This window comes from Geotrypetes seraphini, chromosome 1, assembly GCF_902459505.1.
Source record: "Geotrypetes seraphini chromosome 1, aGeoSer1.1, whole genome shotgun sequence".
Lineage (NCBI taxonomy): Eukaryota > Metazoa > Chordata > Amphibia > Gymnophiona > Dermophiidae > Geotrypetes > Geotrypetes seraphini.
This window is the reverse complement of record NC_047084.1, coordinates 403253491-403281077: the sequence shown is the minus strand read 5'-3', so window position 1 is coordinate 403281077 and position 27587 is coordinate 403253491. Positions and strand designations below refer to the sequence as shown.

Genomic DNA, 27587 nt, shown 5'->3' with positions numbered 1-27587 from the left:
ATCAGAACACATCCTTCGAGTCTCATATCACATCCCTTTCAAATATAATATTCTTTCTCACCAGATTCTATCCCTCCTTTGTATATAGCCTAAAACCAAAATTTTGGGTGTAACAATACAGGAGATAACACCCTAAGTTTTCATTCACATATTTCTAAGTTGGTTTCTTCATCTTTCTACACTCTCCATCAAATTCAATCTATTTGCTCTTTTCTTCAACAAAGTTCACTCCGTATTCTAATACATTCCCTTGAGCAAACATGATTATTGTAATTCCATTCCCATAGGACTCCCAAAATACCAATTACATCGTCTACAATTAGTCTAGAACACTGTTGTAAAAGTAATCCTTTATCACTAAGTTTGATCATATCACACCACTTCTAAAATCAGAACACATCCTTCCGTCTCATATCACATCCCTTTCAAATATAATATTCTTTCTCACAAGATTCTATCGAGTGGTCTTCCCTCCTTTTTATATGGTCTCTTGGTCCCATACGCGTCGCAAAAAAACCTTATACTCTTCACAACAGTTATTAACAGATCAACGCTTTGCCCGGCCCGGAGACTGAGAACTTCTACCCCAGGATCCCATCGTCCATTAGCCTGGCTTTTTTCCAGAGCTTCTCGCCGGTGTCCCACAAGCCGTGCGCTGCGATGAACGTGCCCGGCTTCAGTAGCCCCTTTTAGACTCTGATCTTGTTACCTCAGCAGCAGCTGCAAAGCAGGGGTCCCCTGTCAGCCCCCAGCTTCAGCAGCACCAACACCAGCACCAGGCGGCTTTTCCGCAGCAGAGAAATTCCTACAATCACCATCAACCTCTTCTGAAGTAGTCTCCTTGGAGCAGCCATCAGGGTAGCAGCTGGAGCACAAGCAATATGTCGTGGGGAGGAATGCATGGAACAGGCCATTGCAGAGCAGGAAACATGGGCATCCCTGGGACTATCAACCAAATCTCTCCCCTGAAGAAGCCCTTTTTCTGGGAATGTCATCGCTCCTCCAAAAATTTACTTGCTCCACTCCATCACTGACGCTGAAACCGTGGATTGAAGACAATGTTTTGATTTTATTTTTCTTTCCAGTTTATGAATTATTTTAATCTCATTCATTGTTTTGCCAAATGTTTTGTTTTATTTTTATCATTTAAATTTCCCCAGAATTCTATTGTTCAACGGTTCCTCCCTTCTGCATCTATTCCTATCTCTCCTCTCTTCAACCTTTCAAGTCCTTTAGATCAATGTAGAATGTTTATTTTCTTATTTTTCTTCTATCTCTATTTTTCACTTCTTTATTACTCTCCAGGTACTTTAGTTAGATTGTGAGCCTTTGGGACAGTAAGGGAATTTCTAAGTACCTATCTTACTTATAATTTTAATGCACCCTAATGTATATTTTCTGTAAACCGCTTAGAACCTAAATTACATTACATTACATTATTAGTAATTCCTTCATTCCAACAACTTTTCATTGATTATCATAGGAATTCATTTTCTGTTATGGCTCCTACTGTCTGGAATTCTTTGCCTTTTTTTATCTCTGTTCAGAAAAATTTCTCCTTGGCCTACTGCTCTTAATTTACTTTTCTTTGATGGCAACCTTTCTCAAAAGTCGCATTCTTGGTTTTCTCTATCAGTGTGGGTAGAACTAATTTTCTGTTTCCTCTCCTACTATATTGTTCATCTCTTTCCCCAATCTTTTTGTTTTTATTGTAACCACCGATTCCCTTCTTTCCTCATGTTTCAATTATATTTTACATTTTGTTTTATTTTTGTTCCCTAACATATTTTTATATTGTTTATTTTAAATTTTTATTGTAAACCACTTAGATTTACCTTTGGTTTTATATTTGCGGTGTATTAAATAAATTGAACTTGATGTTCTCTTTTGCACTCTGGTTGACAGTTAATAGGAAGTTATGCAAGGTTAAGAGTGCAGAGGAAGCTTAAGTTGTACTCAAAGAACTAGGGTGAAATAATTTACCATCATTACCTCAGAGATCCCAGGAACTTCCAGAACCTTCCAGAGATTCAGCTTGACAAATGGTTTTTGGAGACCCCATAAAAACTACCAAACCTGTAAACTAATATGGGTGATATCCTGTCTTTATTTTTTTTGTAATATCATTTTTATTGAGGCAGAGAGGAACCAGGTGCAGTACACAAAGTAAAATACAATGGAATATCTCAGAAATACAGAGAGAGCAGTTTTGCAAATACCCATCAATGAAGAGCAGAAGAGCAGAACCATCCCAAAATGCCCAGCAGGGCAGCAAATATATTCAGGCTACCACCACAGTGACAAGGGGTGGGAAGGCCCGCATTTGAGGACAGATCAACAAAAATTCAATAAAAGAAGGGTCCCAGCATATGAAAAAAATCACTGCAAGCAACACCAGCATCTCTGTCAGTTTACCAATAAACGAAACAGAATCCCCAAATGATTCAAAACAACCAAACTCCCAAACACGTGTCAGACACATCACACATCACACACACACAAACACAAATACACACGCACAGCACACAACAGTCAAAGCCTCCAGAGTAGATAAAAGAAAGGAAACAGTACGGTACTGTAGACAGCTCCACTGGTCACACAGGTAGAGGGGAAAACAAACAACAGAATACACAAGAAACATGGAATCCCAACACCCACCAAGGTATAAGGGCAGAACATAACATCATAGGAACAAACAAGTATCCCATAGTCCACAATACACTTTCCAGGAGTCTTGCTGTTGGGATGAATAAGAGTCCAATTCATATCGGGCCTGTAGTTTCAGCATAGCATGCCATCTAACATAAGTGGGGACATCTGCAGAGGCCCACTGTTGTAAAATAATTTTTTTCCCCAGCAAGATAGCATGTAGAGCAAATTTCAAAGAGACCGAGTCCAGGTCATGCTGGGTCCACTCCTGTACATCCCCCCATCAAGAGAGAAGGGGCATTCCAGGGGAGGTCACAAGCAAGGACAGTTGTTAAGGAAGCTCGCACCTGGGTCCAAAACTGCAATTGAGTACACTCGAAAAAGGAATGCAGATAGGTGCCCCGCTGGAGCTTGCATTTAAGACAGACTGTTATCCCAGAGGCCCATAATGTGCCCCCGAGAACGAGTGAGGTACACCCTGTGCAGTATTTTAAATTGGGTCTCCTGAAGGGAAACAGCTTTAATGTGAAGGTAGAAGGATTGAAAAAAAATCGATGGAGGTCATGAGGTATGACCTCCATCCCCAAATCGCAGGACCACTCCCATGCCAGGGAGGTCACACAATCCTCCCCCAGGGACAGTCTACCCGCTGCGTACCACAAATAATAATGATGGATTTGGGTATAAGTGTAAAAGTGGACAACAGGCAGCTCCCATGCCTCTCTCAATTGTGGAAGGGATGGGAATAGACCCCCCAGCCAGGACAGCATCCAAAGTGAGATCCCTCTCTGCTCGACCCCTCAAACCGGCAAGGCCGTGCAACCCAGGAACAAAAGCAGGATTACGCAGGAGACAGAAGAGGAGAGGCCATGGGCACCCGCCCCTGTCTGAGACGCCACCAGCGCCAAGTTTGATGAAGGGGGTTATAGAAAGGGAAAAGAAGGGAAAGGCCCTCCAGGTCCCCCCGAGCCCCGTCCACCTCTATGAAGAAAGTAAGAGAAAGAGTATAGCAAACAACACTCAGCAAGAAGAGCAGGGGGGGGGAATATTGCCTTGTAGACACTAAGTGTTCGTGGATCCAACGAAGCAGCGCCACAATGTTATAAATGCGGATGTCTGGGAGTCTGAGACCCCCTCGTTCCCTACTCTGAGTTAATTTCATGAAGCTAATGCGAATGGCCCGACCCCCCCAAATAAAAGTGCAATTGACCGACCGATAGAGCCGCTCATCCGCGCGTGTAAGCCATACCGGGATGGTTTGCAGCGGGTATAGTAATTTGGGGAACAAGACCATTTTAACCAGAGCGACTCTGCCCATTAAAGAAAGAGATAAGGAGCGCCACTTGTGGCAAAGAGTTTTAATTTTACCGATGGTGACAGAGATGTTGGCCGAGTATAATTTAGTAGGGTTGACATAAAGCATAATGCCCAAATATTTAAGCTTGCCGGGGGTTAAACCAATGCCTAGGCGTGCGCACCAAGGAGCCAAGGGAGGGGAACCCAGTATTAAGGCCTCCATCTTATCAAAATTAATTCGGAGCCCAGAGAATGTGCCATAAAACCTAATGAGGGACATAAGGGCCGGAACTGTTCTATCCGCGTGCCGGACGTACAACAACATATTGTCAGCAAACATGCTGATACGATATTCATCGTGCCCACTCGCAGGCCCTCCAAAGCAGGGTCCCTTTGTATGCATATCGCTAAAGATTCCAGAGACAACAAAAAAAGGAGAGGGGAGAGAGGGCAGCCCTGGCGCGTACCCCTGCCCAATGGAAAAGGCTCAGAAACTCCACTGATCACCAATAATTGTGATTTGGGATGGGAGTACAAGGCACTCACCCAAGCAATAAAGTCCCCCCGGAAACTAAAGCACCCCAGGATACCAAAAAGGTGGGTCCGTGACGCCATGTCAAAGGCTTTTTTGACGTCTAGGCTCGTAATCAAAGCCCGGTCATGTGGGGCATCCGGAGACTGCAACACTGCCAATAATTTCAATAAGTTCATAGAGGCATGCCTGCCCGGCACAAATCCCACTTGATCTTCATGAAGGATCGCAGGGAAATACGCGTTGAGCCGGGTGGCCAGGATGCTCACCAAGATTTTAACATTCTGGTTCAAAAGCGAGATTGGACGATAGGACCCCAAGTCATCCAGGGGACGATCCGGCTTTGGCAGGATGATAATATGCGCCCGGTTATGGGTGTCCCCGGGCGGAGTCTCCGATCGAAGGCCCATAAAATAAGCTTGTAAAGGCAGGAGCGCCCCGGGATCCAGGAGTTTATAGAATTCAGGTCCCAACCCATCAGGATCAGGAGTCTTGGCCAATTTAAGATGCGCGATAGCAGATTGGATCAACTCCCCCGTAATAGTGCCATTGAGAATGTCCCGTTGTGTATCAGACAATTGTGGCAAGGCTAGATTTTGGAAAAACAGGTCCCAGGCCCCTGGATCATCGAGCTGTGCCAAATAAAGATCAGTGTAAAACTGTACAAATTGGCTAATGACAGCCTGAGGGTCGGTGTGAAGCACGCCGTGTTTGTCTTTAATGGAGGTAATAATATATTGGGCCTTCAGCGGTCATACCAAATTATCTAAAAGGCGCCCCGATTTGTCGCCCCACCGGTGCAATCTGTATTTGTAACAATAGATACTGTGATTGGCACGCTGATTTAGCAGATCATTAATTTGACTCTTAAGTACGATCATTTTGCGCCGGGCATCATCATTTAGATTGGCAACATGAATTTGGTGCAGTGCTTGCAATTCTCCGGAGAGAGTCAAAAGATTCCTATCACGAAGTTTACGCTGCTCCGCCGAATAAGCTAGAATATGGCCATGCAAGACCGCCTTAGCGGCCTCCCAATAAATAACCGGTCCCACAACAGCAACCAAATTGGTTTGAACATAAGACTCCCATTTCTGTTTAAGATACATCTGAAAGATAGGATCTCGGTAGAGGTGCGGAGACATCCGCCAGATATGAGCAGCCTGAGTGGATCTATAATGCAGACATAAGCCAATGAGGGCATGATCAGAGACCAGGGGTTCCGAAATGCACACCGTCGCCAGCTTGGGAAAGAGTGCCTCTGAGATAAGATAATCAATACGGGAGGAGACCGCGTGGGGGTGCGAGTAAAAGGAAAAATCAGCTTCAATGGGATACAGAAGGCGCCAGGAATCCAGGTGACCGAGTTCTTTCATGAGGAAATTAATCCCTTTGGCAAAATGGCCCCTTGCCTGGGATTTAGCTGGCTTACAGTCCCTGGATGGATCAGTTACACCATTAAAGTCCCCCCTTCCCCCACAATGAGAGAGTTAGAGCCCAGCGGTGCCAGAAGACCCACCAGAGAGGAGAAAAAACATGAGAATATATATTAGGGGCATAAATGTTGCAAAATGCAAGCAGTTGTCCCCAAAGCTCCCCAATCAAATGCAATTTGCTGATGAATATGAAATGGAACATTTTTGTGGACAAGAATGGCCACCCCACACTTATGAGCATTACAAGAAGCATGCCCTACCTGCCCCACGCAATCCCTCCTGAGCTAGTCAGTAACCCAGGCTCATAGGCTTGGGTATAAATGGTCACGCATTATTGATGATGAGTTTAGGACGGACTGGGCAAGCACAGACGTGCTGGCATTCTGGTTTTCCCCTCCATTTGGCTCAACTGCTGTTACTCTATCCTGATGTATTATGTAAGCTGATTCTTGATTAGTATTAAACATACATATTATATATCAATTGGGTTGTGGTTGAGTGGTCATTGAAACACAGTGTCTTCCATCCTTAGCATATTTTACTATGCTAACCGATTTAGCACGCGCTACAGATTAGCACATGCTAAATGCGCACCTTAATAAAAGGACCCCTTAATCATATAGGGTTACAATCTCTCCCCACACTCCTTGCCAGGCTATGCAGCCCTCCCTGCCAGGCTCTGTACCCTTCCCCCCTCCATGCCAGGCTCTGTACTCTGTCCCCCTCCCTGTCAGGCTCTGAATCAAGCCCACTTCCCTCCTGCCCTACCAGGCTATGCAGCCAGCCCCTCTCCCTGCCAGGCTCTGCAACCTGTCCCACCGCCCTGCCCTGTACCTTGTCCCCCCTATGGTGGTCTAGTGGTAGGCCAGGACAGGAGGGATCCGTCCCAGCCGACTAACAATTTTTTTACACCCCCCCCCAGTACCTTTTTAAATCATCCCCCGTACCTTTTTAAATCATCCCCAGTACATTTTTAAATCATCCCCCCAGTACCTTTTAAAATCCCCCTTAAATCCCTCCCTTGCTGGATGGCTGCCTCCTCCTCCTATCTCATGACCAGCAGCACACAGGGCAGGAGCAAACTTTTTGCTCTCCAGCCTGGCCACGCACTGCTTCATGAATGGTTGCTGTCAGTTCTGGCCACAAGATAGGAGGAGGAGGCAGCCATACAGTGTGGGAGGGGCAGGAGCACGGAATACACCGCTTTACCACAGGATTTAAAAAAGGGGGAGTGGTTGTAAAAATTGTTGTTGGTTTTTTTATTCTTTAATTCTTTATTCAGTTTTAACAATTGAAAATTTCTTTAAAAAAGTCAAAAAGCAATAACAGTCTATATATCAAAAGAATATCACTACAAAATATTTCAAATTACAGGAAAAATGAGAAATTATACAGACTGTAGTTAGTCCACTATAGATATGGTTGTAAAAAATTGTTACCGGTATATTCACTACATAAGACGCGCAGGCATTTCCACCCACTTTGGAAGCGAAAAATACGATATTTATCAATGATCTAGAGATGAAAACAACTAGTAAGATAATTAAATTTGATAAAATAAAGTTGTTCAAAGTTGTTAAATCGCAAGAGGACTGAAAAATGGCAAGAGGACCTTCTGAGGCTGGGAGACTGGGCGTCAAAATGGCAGATGATGCTTAATGTGATTAAGTGCAAAGTGATGCGTGTGGGAAAGAAGCACCCAAACTATAAGTACATGATGCAAAGGAATCTATAAATGCTGTTTTGGTAGGGATTACAAAGGAAATGATGTGGTAGATAGGGTAGGGGACTATAAAGTGAACAGCAAACAAATGTAGATGCTTTACAAGTGGGTGGGGGTTAGGACTTAAATGCAGCTTCAAAAAAGTGGGCTTTCAGCATGGATTTGAATACTGCCAGAGACTGAGCCTAGCGTACTGAGTCAGGAAGCTTGTTCCAGGCTTATGAAACAACAAAGTAAAAGGGACGGAGTTGGGATAGTAGAGGAAAAGGGTACAGATAAGAGGCACCCTATAGCAGTGTATTGCAAAATGTGTGCCTTTTGAGATTTCCAGTGTGCTGCGGCTCACAGGGCAGGAAGAAAGGCTCCGGTGCCTGTGCCAGCTGACTTCTACCATCACATTCTGCATATCTGCCTGGACTTCTAACTTCCTCATCTCCACGCCCCCGGACTAGCAGCGGCAGCTCTGTGTGCTTTCAACTTCGGCACACAGCTGCTGCTAGCAGTAGTTTAGCCCGGTTTCATCAGGCAGCCTCGGGGCCTTTGCCAAGCTGGCCCACATTGTATCATCGAAGTGGGCCAGCCAAGCAAAGGGAACCTAGGTTGCCTGATGAAACCGGGCTAAACTGAAGTTAAAAGCACATAGTGAGCTGCCACTAGCAGTGACAGGAGAGGAATTGCTGGACAGGGAAAGGAGAAGGGGTACTGCTGAACATGGGGAGCAGGGAAGAGGGAAGCAGTACTGCTGGACAGGGGGGAGGAGGGAAGGGAGAAGTGGTAATTCTGGACAGGGGAGAAGGGAAGGGAGAAGGGGTACTGCTGGACATGGAGAGCAGGGAAGGGAGACGGGGTACTGCTGGACATGGAGAGCAGGGAAGGGAGACGGGGTACTGCTGGACAGGGGGGAGCAGGAAAGGGGTACTCCTGGACAGGGGGAGGTAAAAGGAAGGGAGAAGGGGTGCTGCTGGACCTGGCAGAAATGGAGGGAAAGGAAAGGTGCTATACACTGGAGGGAAGGGTGAGATGGTGCATGTGGAGAGAGCATGTTGGGTTGGGGAGTGGGAATGACAGATGACACTCGAGGGAAGAGGCAAGGACAGAGAGAGAAAGCATGCAGGAGGGAGAAAGTGTTGGACTCATGGAGAGGGCAAGATGGATGGGGAGGTGAGAAATGAGGGAAGGAGAAATGTTACACTCTGGGGAAGGGGGAGAGGGCAGAGAGTGAAAAGTTGGACTCATAGAAGGAGAGAGAGAGATGTTGGTTGGGGGAGGGAAGGAGGACCAGAGGAGAAGCATGCAGAAGGAAGAGAGAAAAAATGTTGGACAGTTGTAAAGGAGAAAGAAATGTTGGACTGGGAGGGGGACCAGAAAGGAGGAAGGGAAAGATAAATGTTACACTGGGGGGGGAGGGTAGGAGAGATGACTAAAGGAAGGAAAAGATATCAGACCAGGGAATAGAAGGGAAGGAGTGGAGTCTGGTAGTGCTATAGAAATAATAATAATAGTTGTAAAGAGAGATGCCAGATTATGGGAAGGAGAGAGATGCCAGACTGGCAAGGGGAAAGGAAGTGGTCGGATCAGTGTGGCGGGGGGGGGAGGAGGGAAGGGGAGAGATGTCAGACCATGGAAATAGGGAGGGAAAGAGAGAGAGATAGTACATTTTGAGAAGAAAGCAGAAAAATTGAAATATTGAATGTTAAGTTAATGTCAAAGATAGATGCAAAGCAGAAAGTGAAGACGGAGAGAAAAACAGTCAATGGATAAGAAGACCCTGCAAACATAAATTCACCAGACAACAAAGGTAGGGAAAATTATTTTATATATAGTGATTAAAATGTGTCAGTTTTGAGAATTTATATGTGCTGTGTATATTGTGTGTATATGAAAAATGAATGGAAAAAAATTACAGTACAATTAGTATAGGGGGTGGGGTCTGGGGAAGAGCTTAGGTGAGTCAAGGGTGGAGTTTGGGAGTCTGTGGTTGGGGGTACTCAGTTGATATTTGTTAGATTTCCCTGCTGGCCTATCATACTGGCATTTCAGGGCCTGTCTGGAGGGCCTCTGCGCATGCATGGATGTCAGCGTGATGATGTCACGCATGCACGTGATGTCATAATGGTGACGCCCACGCACTTCTGAGTGCCTCGAGCCGTGGCCACTACCTTTAGTGTGCCCTGGCTTGAAAAAGTTTGAGAGATACTGTCCTATAGGAATCGTCCTATAATCCACAGGGAGCTATCTATTTGTTGTAAAGGATTCTATGCAAAGAGAACTACAATTATACAATTCTATACTCCAAAAGCACAATCTCAGATCTTAAAGAGGACAGGTATTAAATACTTCACACTATATAATAAAGAGCCTGCTTTCATGAATATGGAGCTAGAACAATTGCTGCCTAATATCTCAAACTATAAACATGGAAAGCCCATTAATAAACTGTAACTTGAAAGCTGCCAACTTGCTTGTCCCACAGTTTCTGTAGTTCAGATGACACTGGAACATCCCATTCCATTAGCACTTTGAGAAAGCGATATCAGTAGGAATGAGTGGTGACTAAAGCCACAAACCCCAGTGGATCTTACAGACTATTAACTTTAACATAACATAAAATATTATTTGTTTATCGCAATACTCTGTGAAGTTTGATGCGGTTAACAGGAGTTAAGTAGAAGACCGTATATAAAAGGTGAGAATAAAAGTAACATAGGAACATGATAAGGTTAGAGTCAAATACAGTAATGATAAGGTAATTCAAAAAGAACTCTTGGGTGCAGACTTGAAAAGTAAAAATGTTTCTTTTTATAGGTCCCAATGCAATCCAAAACTTCTCTGGGACAAACTGAAGGTCCATTAAGCCCAGCATCCTCTTTCTAACAGTGGCCAATCTAGATCCTAAGTAATAAAACAGATTTTATGCTGCTTATCTTATTTCCCCAAGCCATCTCAATAATGGCCTATGGACTTCTCTTTTAGGAAATTATCCAAACCTTTTTTAAACCAGGCTAAGCTAACTGATTTCACCACATTTTCTGGCAATGAATTCCAGAGTTTAATTACACATTGTGTGAAGAAATATTTTCTCTGGTCTGTTTTCAATCTGCCAGTTAGTAGATCATTCAGATCTTTATCTGTTGTCATTTACTGTGTTACTATGTTCATCATATGCCCCCTAGTCCAAGTAATTCACATCTACCTTTTCCACTGCACTCAGTATTTTATAAATCTCTATTGTATCTCCCCCTGAGCTGTCTCTTCTCCAAGCTGAAAAGCCCTAGCCACTTTAGCCTTTCTTCATAGGGAAGTCTTCCCATTCCTTTTATCATTTTCGTCACCCTTCTCTGTACCTTTTCTAATTCTACTACATCTTTTTTTGAGATATGGCAACCAGAACTGTACACAGTATTCGAGGCCGTACCACATAATACAAGTGCATTATAAACTTTACATCTTTGTTTTCCATTCCTTTCCTGATAATTCCTAACATTTTATTTGCTTTCATTGCTGCCATCGCACATTGATCTGAGATTTCAATGTATCCTCAGCGATAACACCTAGATCCTTTTCCTGGGTAGTGACTCCTAACATGAAACCTGCATTATGTACCTATTGTTCAGGTTCTTTCCCACATGCTGCATCACTTTGCACTTACTCACATTAACTGTCATCTAATGTAAATATAAAATATAAATATTTCAGCTGATGCAGACTATCAAGCTATGTCAGCTGAAGACTTCCTCTGAAGGTGGCCAAGCTTGGCAGGCAGAAGCAGCGTCCCTGAGTCAAAGATCTGTTACCTCAGTGACTCAGGGATGCTGCCAGCGACTGCTATGCTTCGTGGAGGGGAGTTCTGGCCAGTTTTGGAGGAAGTCCTCAGCAGGCGGTGCTTGGGGGATCCCCACCAGCCTACAGCAAGGGTCAGGAAATACTTCAACAATGGAGAAATAAAACTAGAAATGCATCTCCTTTTCTGTTGAACACAATACAATGACATTGCTAAATGCATTTCCCAAAGCTAACATATTTCAGTCAATAAATTCCTTTTATTTTTATCTTTGTTGTCTGGAGATTTATTTTTCCATCAAGTTGCTTCCAGTTTCTCTTTTTTCTACTTTCCTATCTTCTGCAAATTCTTCAAGTGGTTGCTGTCCATCATTTCTCTCTTCCCTCCCTCCCACTGTACAGCATCCTCACTCCCTTCTATCTGGATTATTCTCCCTCTTTTTCCCCTTCCCTCTCCCACACAGCATTTCTTCCTCTCTCCTTTACCCCCCATGTGCAACATGTCTTCTCTCTCATACTGCCCACCACCTCTCTTTCTCTCATTCCCTCCCTTGCTACAAAGGAAGTGGGGGAAGAGAGGGATCCAGGGTGCTTCACTCCCACTCCCCTCTATTCCCACATCCCTCATTTCTCCCATTCTCATCTCCTGGACCATATGGAGCACTTCCATCCCTGCCCACCAGCCCCAAGCCCAACCTTTCTTCTTCTCTCATCACTCCCCAGCACCATGCCACATCTCTCCCTTCATTCCCTCCACCATCATGTCCAACATTTCTCCCTCTTGCATCCCTTTCAATCTGTCCCATTGTTCCCTCTCTACCACCATGTCCAACATTTCTCCCTCTCATCTTTCTCTTTATCATGCATCTCGACCTCACTCCTCTCCATCTCTATGCCAAACAATTCTCCTTTTTCTTCTCCCCCCACCCATGTGCACCATCTCTTTCCCTCTTAATCATACACCCATGCCCAACAATTCTTCCTTTCTATTCCCTCGGCATCTATTTATTTTATTTATTATTTATATTCCGCATATCCTACAATTCTATGCAGACTACACATTATTCAGGTACTCAAGCATTATTCCCTAACTGTCCCTGCGGGCTCCCATTCTATCTAATGTACCTGGGGCAATGGAGATTAAGTGACTTGCCCAGGGTCACAAGGAGCAGTGAAGGATTTGAACCAACAACCTTAGGTTGCCAAGGCTGTAGCTCTAACCACTGTACCACACACTTCCACTTTTTCCCTTCCTCCTTCCATACTATGTCCTAAGTTCATGACCCTGATTCTCTCCATTCTGTATCCAAATGCACTCCCCTCCTTTCCTTCTGTGTTCCAAGTTCATGCCCCCTCCCTCTCGCCTTCCTTCCAGCCTTTGCCCAACGTTTGTGATCCTCCCATGGCCCATGACTCCTTCCTTTGTCTCAAGTTCATGCCCCCTCTCTCACCTGTTCTTGTCCCAACACGCTCTCTCCCTCCCCTTCTGTGGCCCAAGTACTTGCACCCCTCTCCAGAGTGTGTTTACCAGACAGAGCCTCCAGGTGGATTGCCTCCTTCCTGCCTTACTCATTTCTTCGCAGGGACATGGGTGGCAGTTCCTGCAGGCTACACGTGGCTGACCTGGAAGTCTTCCCTCTGACATAATCGCTGATTGGCTACAGGTGGCATGCAGGGAACACTGCACATGGCATTGTGGAGGGGTGAGTATGGCTGGAGGGCATGAAAAAGGAGGCATTAGCGAGGTAACACATGGGAACCCCTGTGGAATCTCCACAAACCCAGGGGATTCCCACCAGATCCCACGGACCAGGGGAGAACCTCATGGGATCCCCATTGGCCCTGTACCCGCACAGCTTTCTACTTCGCACCCCCTGTCCACCACTCTGTGCTCACCATTTATTTCCTTCCCTCCTGTCACCATGTCTCTTGTTTTTTCCATGCCTATTTCCAGAATCTATCCCTTTCAAACATCGCCCTATCTCCCCCATCTGCAGTGGCATAGTAAGGGGGATGGATCACCCTGGGTGCCATCTTCGCAGGGGGCGCTGGTGCTGGCACCTCTCCATCCCCTGGTGTACCTCCTTAAACATTCACTGGTGTGAGCAGCATCTTCTACATGCTGCTCACGCTGGCTTTGGCTCCCTTTTGACATTACTTCCTGGTCAGAAGGGAGCCACAGGTGGAAGATGCTGCTCATACTGGTGAACATCTCAAGAGGTATGCAATGGGGGGGTGCTCAAGCAGCAGAAAATGTGTGTGGGGGGGCACACTCAAGCAGCAGGGAAGAGTTGGGGAAGCACATGGCCCAGCGACACAGGTTGCCACCCCTCCGGGTGATGACCTCCATCACTAATCCACTGCCCGTCTGCACCTCTTTCTACCAGCAAATCTTCTTGTGATCCTACTCTTTCTCCTCTCTTCTTCCATGATTTGGTCTCTCTCTCTCTTCTTCCTTCTTCCCTCCCTCCCTCCATGATTGGGTCTCTCTCTTTCCTCTCTCACTCCATGGTTGGGTCGGTCTTCCTCTCTCTGTGGTTGAGTATGTCTGTCAGTCTGTTTGCCTGTCTGTCTCTCTCTCCCTCCCTCTGGGGTTAGGTATGTCTTTCTACTTTCTCCTTCCCCCCTCCCCCTCCCTCACATGGTCGGGTCTCAGTCTCTCTCTCCTTCCTCCCTCTTTCCTCTCGTGGGTCAGGTCAGCTGCTCTCCTTCCCTTCCACTTAACAACCTTTTATAGCCTGCCGACAGTGCTAGCAATTAAAGCAGAGCACTGCTGGCAAGCTCACTTGCTCCACAGCCTCTCAAGATCTCTTCAGTCCCTGCTTATAATGGAACAACTGATATAACTTCTTGTTCCAGTATAGCAGGGACTGGAGCCAGAGAGCTTACCGGAAGGCTATAAAAGGTTAGTGAGAGGGAGTGGCTATAGTGGACCATAGCAGGCAGCAGTGAAAGGCAGCAAGGTAGCTCTCTGAGGATGGATAGCGGAGGCAGCAGTAGTTCTCTGGGGGTGGGTAGTGGTGGCAAGACAATTTTTTGGGGGTGGGAAACGGTGGCAACGACAATGCATTAATCGTGTTTTTAACATGTTAATTGTTCAGCCCTAATTTTTTCATAATACAAAATAAAAACAAAAGCACAAGATGTCTCATACCCAAGAACTGAACACTGGATTTAAATCTTCAATAACATGCTGTACTCTCTATTCTAATTTTATCATGACAGGCTATCTACCTTGGTGGGCTTTTACAAGCTGTGCTTCTAAGCAGCGCATACTAAATGCTGAGCTGTTCATAAGAATAGAACGGGCAGCTTGGCATTTAGCGCATGCTGCTAGGCAGTACAGCTTTGTAAAAGAACCCACTTATGTGGAACATAGGTGTTGCCTACTCTGTAAACCAGAATAAGTATCTAATGAAATGAATAGAATCACAGAAAAGGGTAAATTAAAAAAAAAATATTCAGTCTCTCATTCTCAGTACATTGAATTACTGCAATATTCTCTGTCAATTTCTATGAAAAATGTAAAAAGGTTGCAGATTATTCAAAATACTAGGGTATGGCTGATTTTCGGATTGAAATGGTCAAATCACGTATTGCAATATTACTATAGACTGCACTGGTTGACAATAGAAGCCAGAATAGTTTTCAAATTTGGTTGTGTATGTTTTAAGGCTTTGAATGGACTCTTACCCAGCTACCTTTTGGATCACTTCATTTTTACTACTAGAAAACACTTGCATGTGATATGATTTTTTGAATTTCCATCTGTAAAGAGATGTGCTTATGAACAATTTCTTAGTAAAACTTTGGCATATTTGGCAGCTATGTGAGACAAACAAGTTTGTATTTATATATCAATCTCAACCTCTTATCTAGTCTTTAGAAAATTGCTGAAAACCCACTTGTTTGGTAAATATTTTGATTAGGTTTGTCAAGTTTCTGGAGGAAAAGTCCATAGTCTGCTTGCCCTGTATCGGTAGCATGGAATATTGCTTCTCCTTGGGTTTTGGCCAGGTACTAGTGACCTGGATTGGCCACCGTGAGAACGGGCTATTGAACTTGATGAACCATTGGTCTGACCCAGTAAGGCTATTTTTATGTTCTTATGATCATACTACAAATGGTTAGTATCTCTTAGCTGTTAACCACACTGAGCCGTAAGGTAGTTGCAGTATATAAGAATTTATGTAATGTAATGTAAGTACAACCTTAAAGAACATACACAATATCAAATCCTGTGAGCAAGTATTTACCTAGACTCTCTTTTTCTCCAACACTCCTCTCATACTGATCTTGCAATTCTTGTATCTGTTCTTCCACAGCTTTTAATTTTATTTGCTTATCTTGAAGGGTAGTCATAGTAGCATCAAGTTCAATCTAATAATTTAAAATATATAATACATATTTAAATATCTGAATTTATGTTAGAATGCATTTAAAAACAGATTAAGAGTCTGGTTATGGTGTAATCTGAGAGGGTTGCTCTCCTTTGGTGGAAAATTTCTACAGACATCTTGAAGCTTTGCAGTGCACTCTGTGTTAGGTACATTTTCTCATGTTTGCTGCTGACATTTTTTGTGACAAGTGGCGATGGACCAATATACAATGGTTTGCACACAGCTTCATTTGGGGACAGTTAAAATCCCCATCCAGAATGGATGTTTACATGGTTTCTGGAGTAGGGAAAATGCTTGAGTACCTGATTGTAAAAACCGCTTAGATAATCTTGATAGGCGGTATATAAAATCCTATAAACTTGAAATTTGAAACAACAGAGAATGTTGAAAAATAGAAACATGATGGCAGATGAAAGCCAAATAACCCATCCAGTCTGTCCATGATTCCTGGTAGACAAATTCAGTAGTTTCCTTGAAGTGTTGTTCATTGAGGACATTCAACTCCTGAAGAAAGCTGGTGTGGAGAACAGCTCGTTGAATAATTTTTTAATGTAATGTTTGCACTTTGTGGGTAATCAAATACAGTGTTTCTCAACATTTTCAAGCCAAATACCCCCTAAGCCTAACAAATATCAACCAATACTCCCGCCCCAGACCCACCCAAACTCCACACCCATAATAATAATACTAATTGTAATGCAATTTCTTCCATCTATTTTTCACATACACACAATATAATCTTATTAATACATAATGGTAACCACAAAATTTAAAAAAACACAAAGTACACTGTATGCAGAGAAAATCTTAATTATCATTTATATTTGGGGGGTTTTCAAAGAGGTCAAGGCAGATGACTTTAAAATATGCAATGTTACCTCAGTAACAACTATAGAAAAATAGACAAATATAGTGCAAAATATAGACAGCAGATATAAATTCTCAAAACTGACACATTTTGATCACTAAATTGAAAATAAAATCATTTTTCCTATCTTTATTGTCTGGTGATTTCATGAGTCTCTGGTTGCACTTATTTCTGACTGTGCATCCAATATTTCTTTCTTTCTCTTTCTCTTTCTTTCTGCCTCCTGCATGCTTCCTCTCCTCCAGACTTCATTCCATTCCCCAACCAACATCTCTCTCTGTCCCTTTATGAGTCCAACTTTTCTTCCTCTCTCATCCCTAGATCATGTGCAATATTTTTCACTTCTGCCCATCAGCCCCATGCCCATTTCTCCTTATATCATCCCTCTCCAACCATGCCACATCTCTCCCTCCATTACTATGCCCAACATTCCTCCCCCTTACATCCCCTTCAATCTGTCCCTCTGTTCCCTCTCCACCACCATATCCAACATTTCTCCTCTCATCCTTCAATCCCCATGCCTCTACCTCTCCTCTTTCTCTCTATTCCCAATTTTCCTCTTTGTTCCTTTCCTTCTCACTCACACACTGATGCCCAACAATCCTCCCTTTCTATTCCCTTCCTCTTGTCCCTAATTAGTGTCCCCTTCCTCTCTCCATTCTCTGTCCAATGTTCATGCCCCTATTTCTCTGTTGAGTCCATTATCCTGCCCCCTCACTGCCTTCCAGCCTTTGCCCCACCCCCTTCCTCCCTCCCCCAAAACTGACCCGTGTCAAAGCCTGACCCCCCAAGGCCGCCCTCGCTGCCGCCACCTGACACAGTCCAGCCAAACATCCCCTGCTGCTGCAACTCTGGGCAACTCTGGGCCAGGTGCGTGCAGAGAATGCACACCACCAGCCCACAAGCTTTCCCCCCAATGTCAATTCTAACATCAGATAGAAGATTCCAGGTAGCATTTTCAGAAATGATCCTCATACCACACGCAAGACCCAAAAGGCAGGCAGAGCTCCAAAGTCTCAATGCATGGTTGAGACGATGGTGCAGGATTGAGGGATTTAGATTTGTTAGGAACTGGACTACCTTCTGGGAAAGGGGGAACCTATTCCGAAAGGATGGACTCTACCTGAACCGGGATGGAACCAGGCTGCTGGTGCTAACATTTAAAAAGGAAATAGAGCAGCTTTTAAACTAAGTTTAGATTAGAAATTGGTGAGGCAAGATCTACCCTTGGCTGAACCCAATCTGACTCCTTCTCATCAAATCATGTTTGTCTACGTTTTCCAGTAGAAATCAAACCAAAATACCGCTAATAGCAATACACATCAGTATTATTAGCCCGACAAACTTGAAAGGCTATGGCCTCAGAAAAGGAGCCTGTGACCGAGTGAAGTGATTGAGCCTTGATTTTGAATGTCCTGGTGGCCCTGACGCAGCGGATGTTTTAAAATTCCCGCGAAACGCTGGCCGCGTCGGCAAACAAACACTAGTGACTGAATTTCTCTTTAAAGACAAGTCAGCAACAAGATAAGTCTTTTTGGTCTATGATTTGCAAATCCTGGCTTGCACTTACACAAAGTATCCCTGAAAAAGTTTCTTAAGTTCAGGGTTTAGTCTTAGCTTTATTGAAATGCTTTAGAAAACTATTTAAAAAAATTTTCACATTGGCCAATGATTGGAGCAGGAGCTGTATTACTACGCGGATTATCCTCAGTCTGTGATTTTCACTGCTGTGCGTAGGCTCCGATTCTGAGGCCATAGCCTTTCAAGTTTGTCGGGCTAATAATACTGATGTGTATTGCTATTAGCGGTATTTTGGTTTGATTTCTACTATATTACTGTATACTGCTGGGGTGATTAGTTTTAGGGTGTCTACGTTTTCCACAATTTTATTTTTTATAATTGTTTCCACCATTTTGCCTGGCACTGAAGTCAGGCTTTCCAGTCTGTAATTTCCCAGATCTCCCCTGGAACCCTTTTTAAAAATTGGTGTAACATTAGCCACCCTCCAATCTTCAGGTACTACAGACGATTTTAGTGACAGGTTACAGATTACTAACAGCAGGTCGGCAATTTCATGCTTGAGTTCTGGGATAATTTATCACTTTTTAACTTGTTGATTTGGCTTAGTACATCTTCCAGATTCACCGAGATTTCTTTCAGTTCTTCCGCCTCATCACCCTTGAAAACCATCAGGTAGATCTCTTATATCATCTTCTGAAGACTGAAGCAAAGAATTAATTCAGTCTCTCCACTATGGCATTATCCTCCCTGAGTGCCACTTTTGCTCCTTGATCATCCAATGGTCCCATAGATTCCCTCACAGGTTTTCTGCTTCTAATGTACCTAAAAAAATATTTGTTTTTGCCTCTTTTGCAAGTTTGTCTTCATATTCTTTCTTAGTTATCTTTATCAATGCTTTGCATCTAACTTGCCAGTGCTTGTGTCTCTTCTTATTTTCTTCATTCAGATCATTTTTCCATTCTTTAAAATATTTTATTTTTGGTTCTAATAGCCTCTTTCACTTCACCTTTTAACCACACTGGTTCTCGTTTCCTCTTCTTTCCACCTTTGCTGATACGTGGAATACATCTGGTGTGGGGAATAGCCCCTATCTATCTCTTACCACATTTCCAGCTACACATCCCCACTAGGACAACTAGAAATGCCAATCTTTTTGCCTATCCAAGCAAGGATCACTGATTGCAAATACAGGTCCTTTCGGGACAGAACTTTTAAGTTTCAAGCTAGTAAACAACAGACCTGGTTAGACAATTACATTAACAGAGCTTGGTTGACCTACGGCACATTTCGGAAAGAAATTAAGACAGCACTGTTCGATAGATTTATCTCCTAATCAGATACCATTTTAAAACTAACTCCATGCTGATAACTTTGAGAAATATGTGTATTTTTACTAATTGTATTCTGTAATTCGCTGACTGTTCAATGACATCTTCGCTATTTGTATTCTGTAATTCGCTGATTGTCCAGCTCTCTTAAACATAAGAACATAAGCAGTGCCTCTGCTGGGTCAGACCAGAGGTCCATCATGTCCAGCAGTCTGCTCACGATGTATAGTAATCCTCTATCTATACCCTTCTATCCCTTTTTCCTTCAGGAAATTGTCTAATCCCTTCTTGAACCCCAATACCGTACTCTGTCCTATCACACCCTCTGGAAGCACATTCCAGGTGTCCACCACCCTCTGGGTAAAGAAGAACTTCCTAGCATTGGTTCTGAATATGTCCCCTCTTAACTTTTCCAAATGCCCTCTTGTTCTTGTAGTTTTTGAAAGTTTGAAGAATCTGTCCCTCTCCACTTTCTCTATGCCCTTCATGATCTTTAAGTCTTTATCATGTCACCTCTAAGTCTCTGCTTTTCTAGGGAAAAGAGCCCCAGTTTCTCTAATCTTTCAGCATATGAAAGGTGTTCCATACCTTTTATCTATCATGTCGCTCTTTTCTGAACCCTCTCGAGTATCGCCATATCCTTCTTAAGGTACAGCAACCAATACTGGATGCAGTACTCTAGATGCGGGCGCACCATCGCCCTATACAACGACAGGATAACTTCTTTCGTTCTGGTTGTAATACCTTTCTTGATAGTACCTAGCATTCTGTTTGCCTTCTTAGAGGCCGCTGCGCACTGTAAAATGCCTAGAAGTCGTAAGATTGTGACGGTATAGAAAAAATAAAGTTATTATTATTATTATCTGATTTGGTCTGGGCTTCCATGATCGTATTTTTAAATAACATCCATGCCTGGTTTACAGTCATAACCTTTACAACTGATCCTTTTAGCTTCTTTTTAACCATTTTCCTCATTTTATAATAGTTGCCCTTTTGAAAATTAAACGTCTCTACAATAGATTTCTTTTGCAACATCACTCTAGGTATCAGCTTAAATTTGCTCATTTTATGATCACTGTTTCCCAGCAGACCCAACACAGTTAACTCCTGTACTGTGGATCAATTTTTTAGATTGTTATGTAATATTATGTGTTAGAAATGTTACTTTTTTTCTTCTTTTCCTTTTCTTTTCTATTTAAATGGAGTTCTTTTCATAATTATGATTGAACTATATTGTAAACCACTTTGATCCTTTTTTGGTTGCATATGAGGTATATAAAGATTTTAAGAAACATAAAGACTAGGAGACACTCAAAGTTACAGTGTAATACTTTTAAAACCAATAGGAGGAAATATTTTTTTCACTCAGAGAATAGTTAAGCTCTGGAACACCTTGCAAGAGGATGTGGTATGAGCAGTTAATGTAGCAGGTATTAATAAACTTTTGGGCAAATTCCTAGAAGAAAGTTGAAACAGACATGGGATGGTAGCATGGAATGCTGCTACTATTTGGGTTTTTGCCAGGTACTTGTGACTTGGATTGGCCTCTGCGAAGATTCTACTAGAGGCTTTTCTTATGTTCTTAAACCACAGTTTAAGAACTAAACTAAACTAAACTAAACCTTAAGTTTGTATACTGCATCATCTCCATAAAGATAGAGCTCGGCACGGTTTACAGGTAATTCAATAAATGAGGGAAGGACATAATAAGAAATTAGAGGTTATGAAGAGGATAGCTAGCTTTACATTTTAAATAGATAGCTTCACATTTTGGAGAAAAGCCAGGATTTCAGCTGCTTTCAGAATAATTGGAATGAGCCTAAGTTCTACAGTGGGGCAGGGAGGTTATTCCAAAGCTCAGTGAATTTGAAGAAAAGGGATTTCCCTAATTTACCTACATACATGATGCCTTTTAATGAGGGGAAAGATAGTTTGAGTATGTGGGTGGATCTGGTAGAGTCAGGTCTCGAAGAATTCCAGGATAGTGGGATTAGGGGAGAAAGAATGCCATGTAGGATCTTGAAAATTAGGCAGGTACATTAAAAGTGAATCCTAGAAATCACCGGAAGCCAGTGAAGGCTTTTTTTTTTTTTTAGATTTTTATTGAATTTTGAACAGAGTTAACAATAGAAATATCACCTTTAGTGCAGCATTCAAACCATTACATTAACTCGCATTTGTTTAATTCTGCGTTGTCCTCCTCCCTGTCTCTTCATTCCCTCCCCCCCCTTTTAGTCCCCTCTCCCTCCCCCCCACACACACATCTGAGAGTACATGTCAGGATTATATAGTCTACTTGAAGTTACATATGCAGTTTTTGAGTGATAACAGTCCAGGTGTGTTGGGATGACACATAATAGCCCCTCCGTTTGGCCACATATATTTCCATTTTACTCATCAAAACCATTTTTGTTCGCCATTCTCTCAGTGGGGAAGCGAGAGGCTGTTTCCAGTAAGCCGCTATAAGGCTTTTAATCGCCATGAGACCCATCCACACTAGTCTAGTTTGCCAGGTTGTCTCTTGAGTGTTTGATATCCCCAGTAGGCATGTTTGGGGAGTAGAGGGGATTGTAGTCCCCAGCATAGCTGACAGAGACTTCAGCACATCTCTCCAACAAGGGGTTAACACCGGGCAGTCCCACCAGATGTGAAGAAAGATGCCCTCTGCTGCTTGACATCACCAACATGAGGCCGATGCCTGTGGGTACATCTTGTGGAGTCTCTCTGGAGTGTAATACCACCTACTTAGTACCTTGTACGCATTTTCCTGCACAAGGGCACAAGCAGATGCTTTGCCCACCTCCCCACATATGTGTTCCCACTCCTTAGCTGTAAATGTACATTGTAAATCTCTCTCCCACTGGGCTCAAAAGTTTAGTTTGGGAGTCACTCTACCTTTTAGATATCGGTATATTACAGATATGGGTCTGGGCACTCTCTGTAGGGTCCCCCAAAGTTGTTCTAGTTGTTCAACCTCATCTAGGAGTATCCTGTCCCATCCATTTGCTATTATGTAATGTTTCACCTGCATATAGGCCAAGTAGTCCCCAGCTCTCATCCTTGGATATTTTTGCAATGTCTCAAAGATGATCAGGGTCCCTGATTTCAAGAGATCCCGGAAGTGTTGCAGCCCTATCTGTTCCCACCTCTCGAAAACTGGATTGGTTTTACCTGTCTCGAATTTGGGTTCCTGTCTAAAGCATGCCAATGTGGAGGTCACCTTTCCTTGGTTGCATTCATGCTTGATATTGCCCCATAATTTAATTAGGTGCAGGATATAGGGGTTAGTAGTCTCTACTTCCCATTTTCGGGTCGTCTGTGAGGACCAGAGCTTAGCAGCAAGGCTGCCCTGGGATAGAAAGCTTTGCTCCAACTGTATTCCCCATTTGTGGGTACCCTGCTCCCAGTCCACTAGCATGCGCAGCTGAGCCGCCTGATAGTACCACTGTAGGTTCGGTACCCCTCTACCTCCCTGCGCTTTATCTACCCACATCACCCGCTGAGAGAGTCGGGGCGCTTTGTTCTGCCATATAAATTTCCAAAATTCCGCCTGTAGCAGTTTGAACATCCGGGGTGGTATGGGGATAGGTAGGGTCTGGAACAGAAATAGCAGCCTTGGTAGTATATTCATCTGTATGACAGCAAACCGTCCCTCCCAAGAGAGCCATAGGCCTTGCCATCTCTGGAGGTCCAATATTATCTGTCGAATTATCGGGCCATAATTAACCTCGTAGAGACGAGACAAATCTCTGGGCAGATAGATCCCTAGGTATTTAAGGCTCTTTGTTGCCCATTTAAGTGAGAACTGGCTTTGAAGTGCTCTACTCCTGTCTTCCCCCATAGTTAGATCCATCAGCTCTGTTTTGTCTAGGTTGATTTGGAAGCCTGACACTAGCCCATATTCTTCAAAAATGCCTGGTACAGGAGAACATCATCAGCAAATAAAGCGATACGGTGTTCCGTGCCCCCCACCTTAAACCCTCTTAGCAGGGGATGGTTCCAAATTAGGATAGCTAGGGGTTCCATAGAGAGAGCAAATAGCAATGGTGACAACGGGCATCCCTGTCTGGTCCCCCGCGCGATGGAGAAGAATTCCATGTATGATTGGTTGATTCGTAGGCAAGCCTTAGGGGCGTTGTACAGGGCTCTGACCCATCCTAGGAGCATCCCTCCTATGCCCATTCTTCTCATCACAGCCCAGAGAAAGTCCCAGGATACTCTGTCGAAGGCCTTCTCTGCGTCTACTGCCATTATTGCAGCTGGGTCTCTACCCTGTTGCATCCTCCACATCAGATGTAAAGTGCGTCTGATGTTGTCTCCTACCTGTCTGCATTGAATAAACCCGGACTGATCTATATGTATGACTTTGGGAAGTAGCCTACCTAGCCGCAGAGCCAAGACCTTTGCCACTATTTTCACGTCCATATTCAACAGGGAGATAGGTCTATATGACCCGCAGAGAGTTGGGTCTCTCCCTGGTTTCAATATAATCATCACCCCTGCTTATCCCATTGTCCAGGATAGAGTGCTTCCCTGTCGAACTCCGTTTATTATGCGCACTAGTAGTGAGCTTACTTGGTCCCTAAATGTTTTATAGAAGCGGCTCGTGTATCCATCTAGTCCTGGTGATTTGCCCGGCTTGGATCCCTGAATGTCCTCCAGCACCTTCCTCAACGTCACCGGTTCATCGAGCCGTGCTTGGTCTTCTAGTGGGAGGACCGGTAGTTCGACCTTATATAGGAAGCTCGCCACCGCCTCCTCGTCTCCCTCTCCTTCTAGACTGTATAGGCATCGATAAAAGTCTAAAAAGGTGTTTCTAATTTCCTTATCGGTAACTTGGATATTCCCACTTTGGTCTCTAATACGGGCTATAGATGCTCGAGTTTGTTTTGCTTTGATGTATCTAGCTAGTTGGGCACTGCATTTGTTGCTGTGCTCATAGAGCTCTCGGATATGGTTATAGTCTTCCATCTGGATCTGGGTCAGTTCCCCGCGAGCTTGGCGCAGTTGTGCCAAGGTCTGGGGCTCGGGATTAGTTTTATGGGCCAGTTCTAGGGATATCAGTCTTTCGCGTAGTTCTAATTGCACTCGGGCTCTTTGTTTTATGAATCTGGCTCCCCATTTTATGAATATATCCCTCACCACTGCTTTAAGAGCGTCCCATAGGACTCCGTCAGAAACCTCCCCCGTGTCATTATGGTCTAGGTAAGTCTGTTGTCGCACCCCCGGTACCGGGTTGTCAGAATGGCTACCGGGTAGTGCGCAAAACATAAATCCGGGCGTGCCTTCCAAAGGTGAAAGGCCCTGCTGGTGGTCACAATGTTAGGAAGCACAAAAAACAGGTTAATTGAGTTCTTTCAAAATAGTAGTGCTTTATTTAACAACAGTGCTGTAGTAAACAATGTAGCCACTGTTCTAGAGTCCAAATCAAAAGAACAAACAAAAGCACAGCTCAGAAGGTGCAGCTACTAGGTTAGCCTAAGTCTGAGCAGCCCTTTCTTCAGGGTAAGTTTTCAACAGTCTCACCGGGTTTTCCCCATACGGAGCAAAACAACAATTGATAAGGTTTGTCCCTGGTAATATGAGTCAATTGGCTTTAGCAAGCTCACTGTGTTAGCCTGGCGGGGGTGGGGAGTTGTTGAATCCACTTACAAAAACTGCCAGAGAATGTCCCCCACAATCCCAACCCAAGGATCTTTTGTGGATTCAGACCCCACAACTTCCACTGGAAACAATCAGTAGCTAAACTTTCCTTATCACAAAAGGAAAAAGCAAAACCAAAAACATAGTTCACAGTCCTTCAAAATACAGGAGGATTCCTTTGGAGTGAGCCTTAAAAAGCTCACACACCCTGTCACAGCCAGCACAAGTCCCACATGCACCAAAGCACAATGCAGTTTTGAAAGAGAAAAGTTAAAAAAAACAAGGAAAAACTTAAACTTTCCTCCATGAAGACTTCTTCAGGCTCCCAAGTAATGTCCATGGCTTCCTCAGTCTTTAAACAATCAGGTAGGCTTGTCAGAGGGGAATCATCCAGGTTTCTCATCTCTATTTCATTCCCTTGTTCGGGCACGGGAACAAGTCTCCTTCCAGTGCTGGATCCAGACTGCCTTTGCTCAGCTTGCTCTGCTCTATTTGACTAGCTCTCAGCAAGCCACGCCCTAACCTGAGTGGGGAATGGGCAGGCTTGTGCTGAGCTTTCTGCTGCTGCTCAATTAACTTCAGCAGGTGTGTGCTAGAATGACTAGGAGCTTGTCTCCTAGAGTGTGCTTTGTTAGGAGCTACACTAGGCTTAGAGAACTCCATTATCTCATCCTGTTTTCCCTCCTCCCAGGGCTTCTGCTTTTGGGCGCCCTTACTAGGGACAGAGCTTTGTTATCTGCTTGCAGGAGAGTTGCTGCATTGATCTGCTCTCTTAACAGTTAGGGGTATTTGTCCTTTCCCTGAAACAAACCTAACTGTAGTGCCGGGTTTGTGACATACCCCCACCTTTAAATGCTGGCTGTCCTTGCATTTTAAATCTGTCTCTGGGTTTTTCTGCATCCTAGACAGACTATCAACATTTGTATTTAGCCGACCAGGTCGATGTAGCACCTTGAACCTAAAAGTCTGAAGGGCCAAATACCAGAGGGTAAGCCGGGTATTATTATTCCTCATGGTATTGAGCCATTTTAGCGCCGCGTGGTCTGTAACCAGGGTGAACTCACACTCTTGTAAATAATGCTCAAGGGTCTGCATTGCCCACTTGGCGCTAAACATTCTAATTCGACAGTCGCGTAATTTCTCTCATTGGGGTGTAATTTACGACTCAGGTATAGGATTGGATGTTCTGCCCCCTGCACCTCCTGGCTGAATATTGCCCCCTAACCCAATACCGTTTGCAGAATGAGAGGCTTGGTAAAGTCAATAGACATTGTACATAAGGCCTCCTTAAGGTTCTCCACAGCCCACCTCCCCGTAACCTCCCACTGGAGCGTATCCGGCCTGTCTTTTCTCAGCATATCCGTGAGGGCGGCTGCCCTCGTAGCAAATGCGGGGATAAACCTTCTGTAATATCCGATGAGTCCTAAAAACCTCCAGAGCTACTTTTTAGTTATGGGCAAAGGATAGTCCTTCACACACTGTACCTTATCTATCAGGGGTTTGACCTGACCTCTCCCAACCACGTAACCCAGGTATTTTACTTCCTTCTGTCCCAAATAACATTTCTTTGGGTTTAATTGTGAAACCGGCTTTCCTCAGGGATTCTAGGATAGCCGTCACATGTTCCAGATGCTGGGTCCAACTTGGGGAGTATATCACTATATCGTCCAAGTAAGCCTCTGCATACTGGTGATGCCCCCTTAGGACCTCTGTGATTCCGCGTTGGCATGTAGCAGCAGCAGCGCCATGGAGTCTGAATGGCATCCGCTTAAACTGGTACAAGCCATGCGGGGTACTGAAGGCGGTCTTAGCTTTGGCGCTGGGAGACAGGGGAATCTGCCAATACCCCTTTGTAAGGTCCAGGGTGGAGAGATATTGGGCTTGCCCTAGACGATCTAATAAGTCATCCACCCTGGACATGGGGAAGGCGTCAAATTGCGAGACTTCATTGAGCTGCCGAAAGTCTATGCAAAACCTGGAGGTGCCATCAGCCTTGGGCACTATAACAATTGGGCTGCACCAAGGACTCTGAGATGGCTCAATTACCTCCAGGGCCAGCATTTCATTAACTAGGTCTTGCACCAGCTCCTTCTTCCCCTCGGATAACCTATAGAGTTTCACCCTCACTATTTTCCCCGGGGTAGTGATTATATCATGAACAACTACCTCAGTGTGCCCGGGTATCGGTGAGAACACATCACTGAAATCTTGCACTCTCCGGATCCGGTCCCAGGCTCTTCCGTCAGACCGCTTTCGGCTGCTTGGCTGGCTGCACACCAAGGTAAATAAGTCCTCCTTGGAAACACCAACAAGAGAGTCCAAAACAGTTTACTGGTACCAACACACTAAAAAAAAACCCCAAAAATGTTTTTTTTGTTTGTTTGTTTTTTAAAGTTCTCAAAAATCACCAG

The 27587-nt window shown here is 44.1% G+C and overlaps 1 protein-coding gene across 1 annotated transcript in view; it reads right to left on the bottom strand.

Moving 5' to 3' along the window:
• LOC117347325 (dynein heavy chain 6, axonemal-like) overlaps positions 1–27587 on the bottom strand; it is a 2502256-nt gene that overhangs the window by 648518 nt on the left and 1826151 nt on the right. The window contains 1 exon segment of the mRNA XM_033918113.1: positions 15673–15796. Within this exon segment, the coding sequence (XP_033774004.1) occupies positions 15673–15796 (124 nt within the window).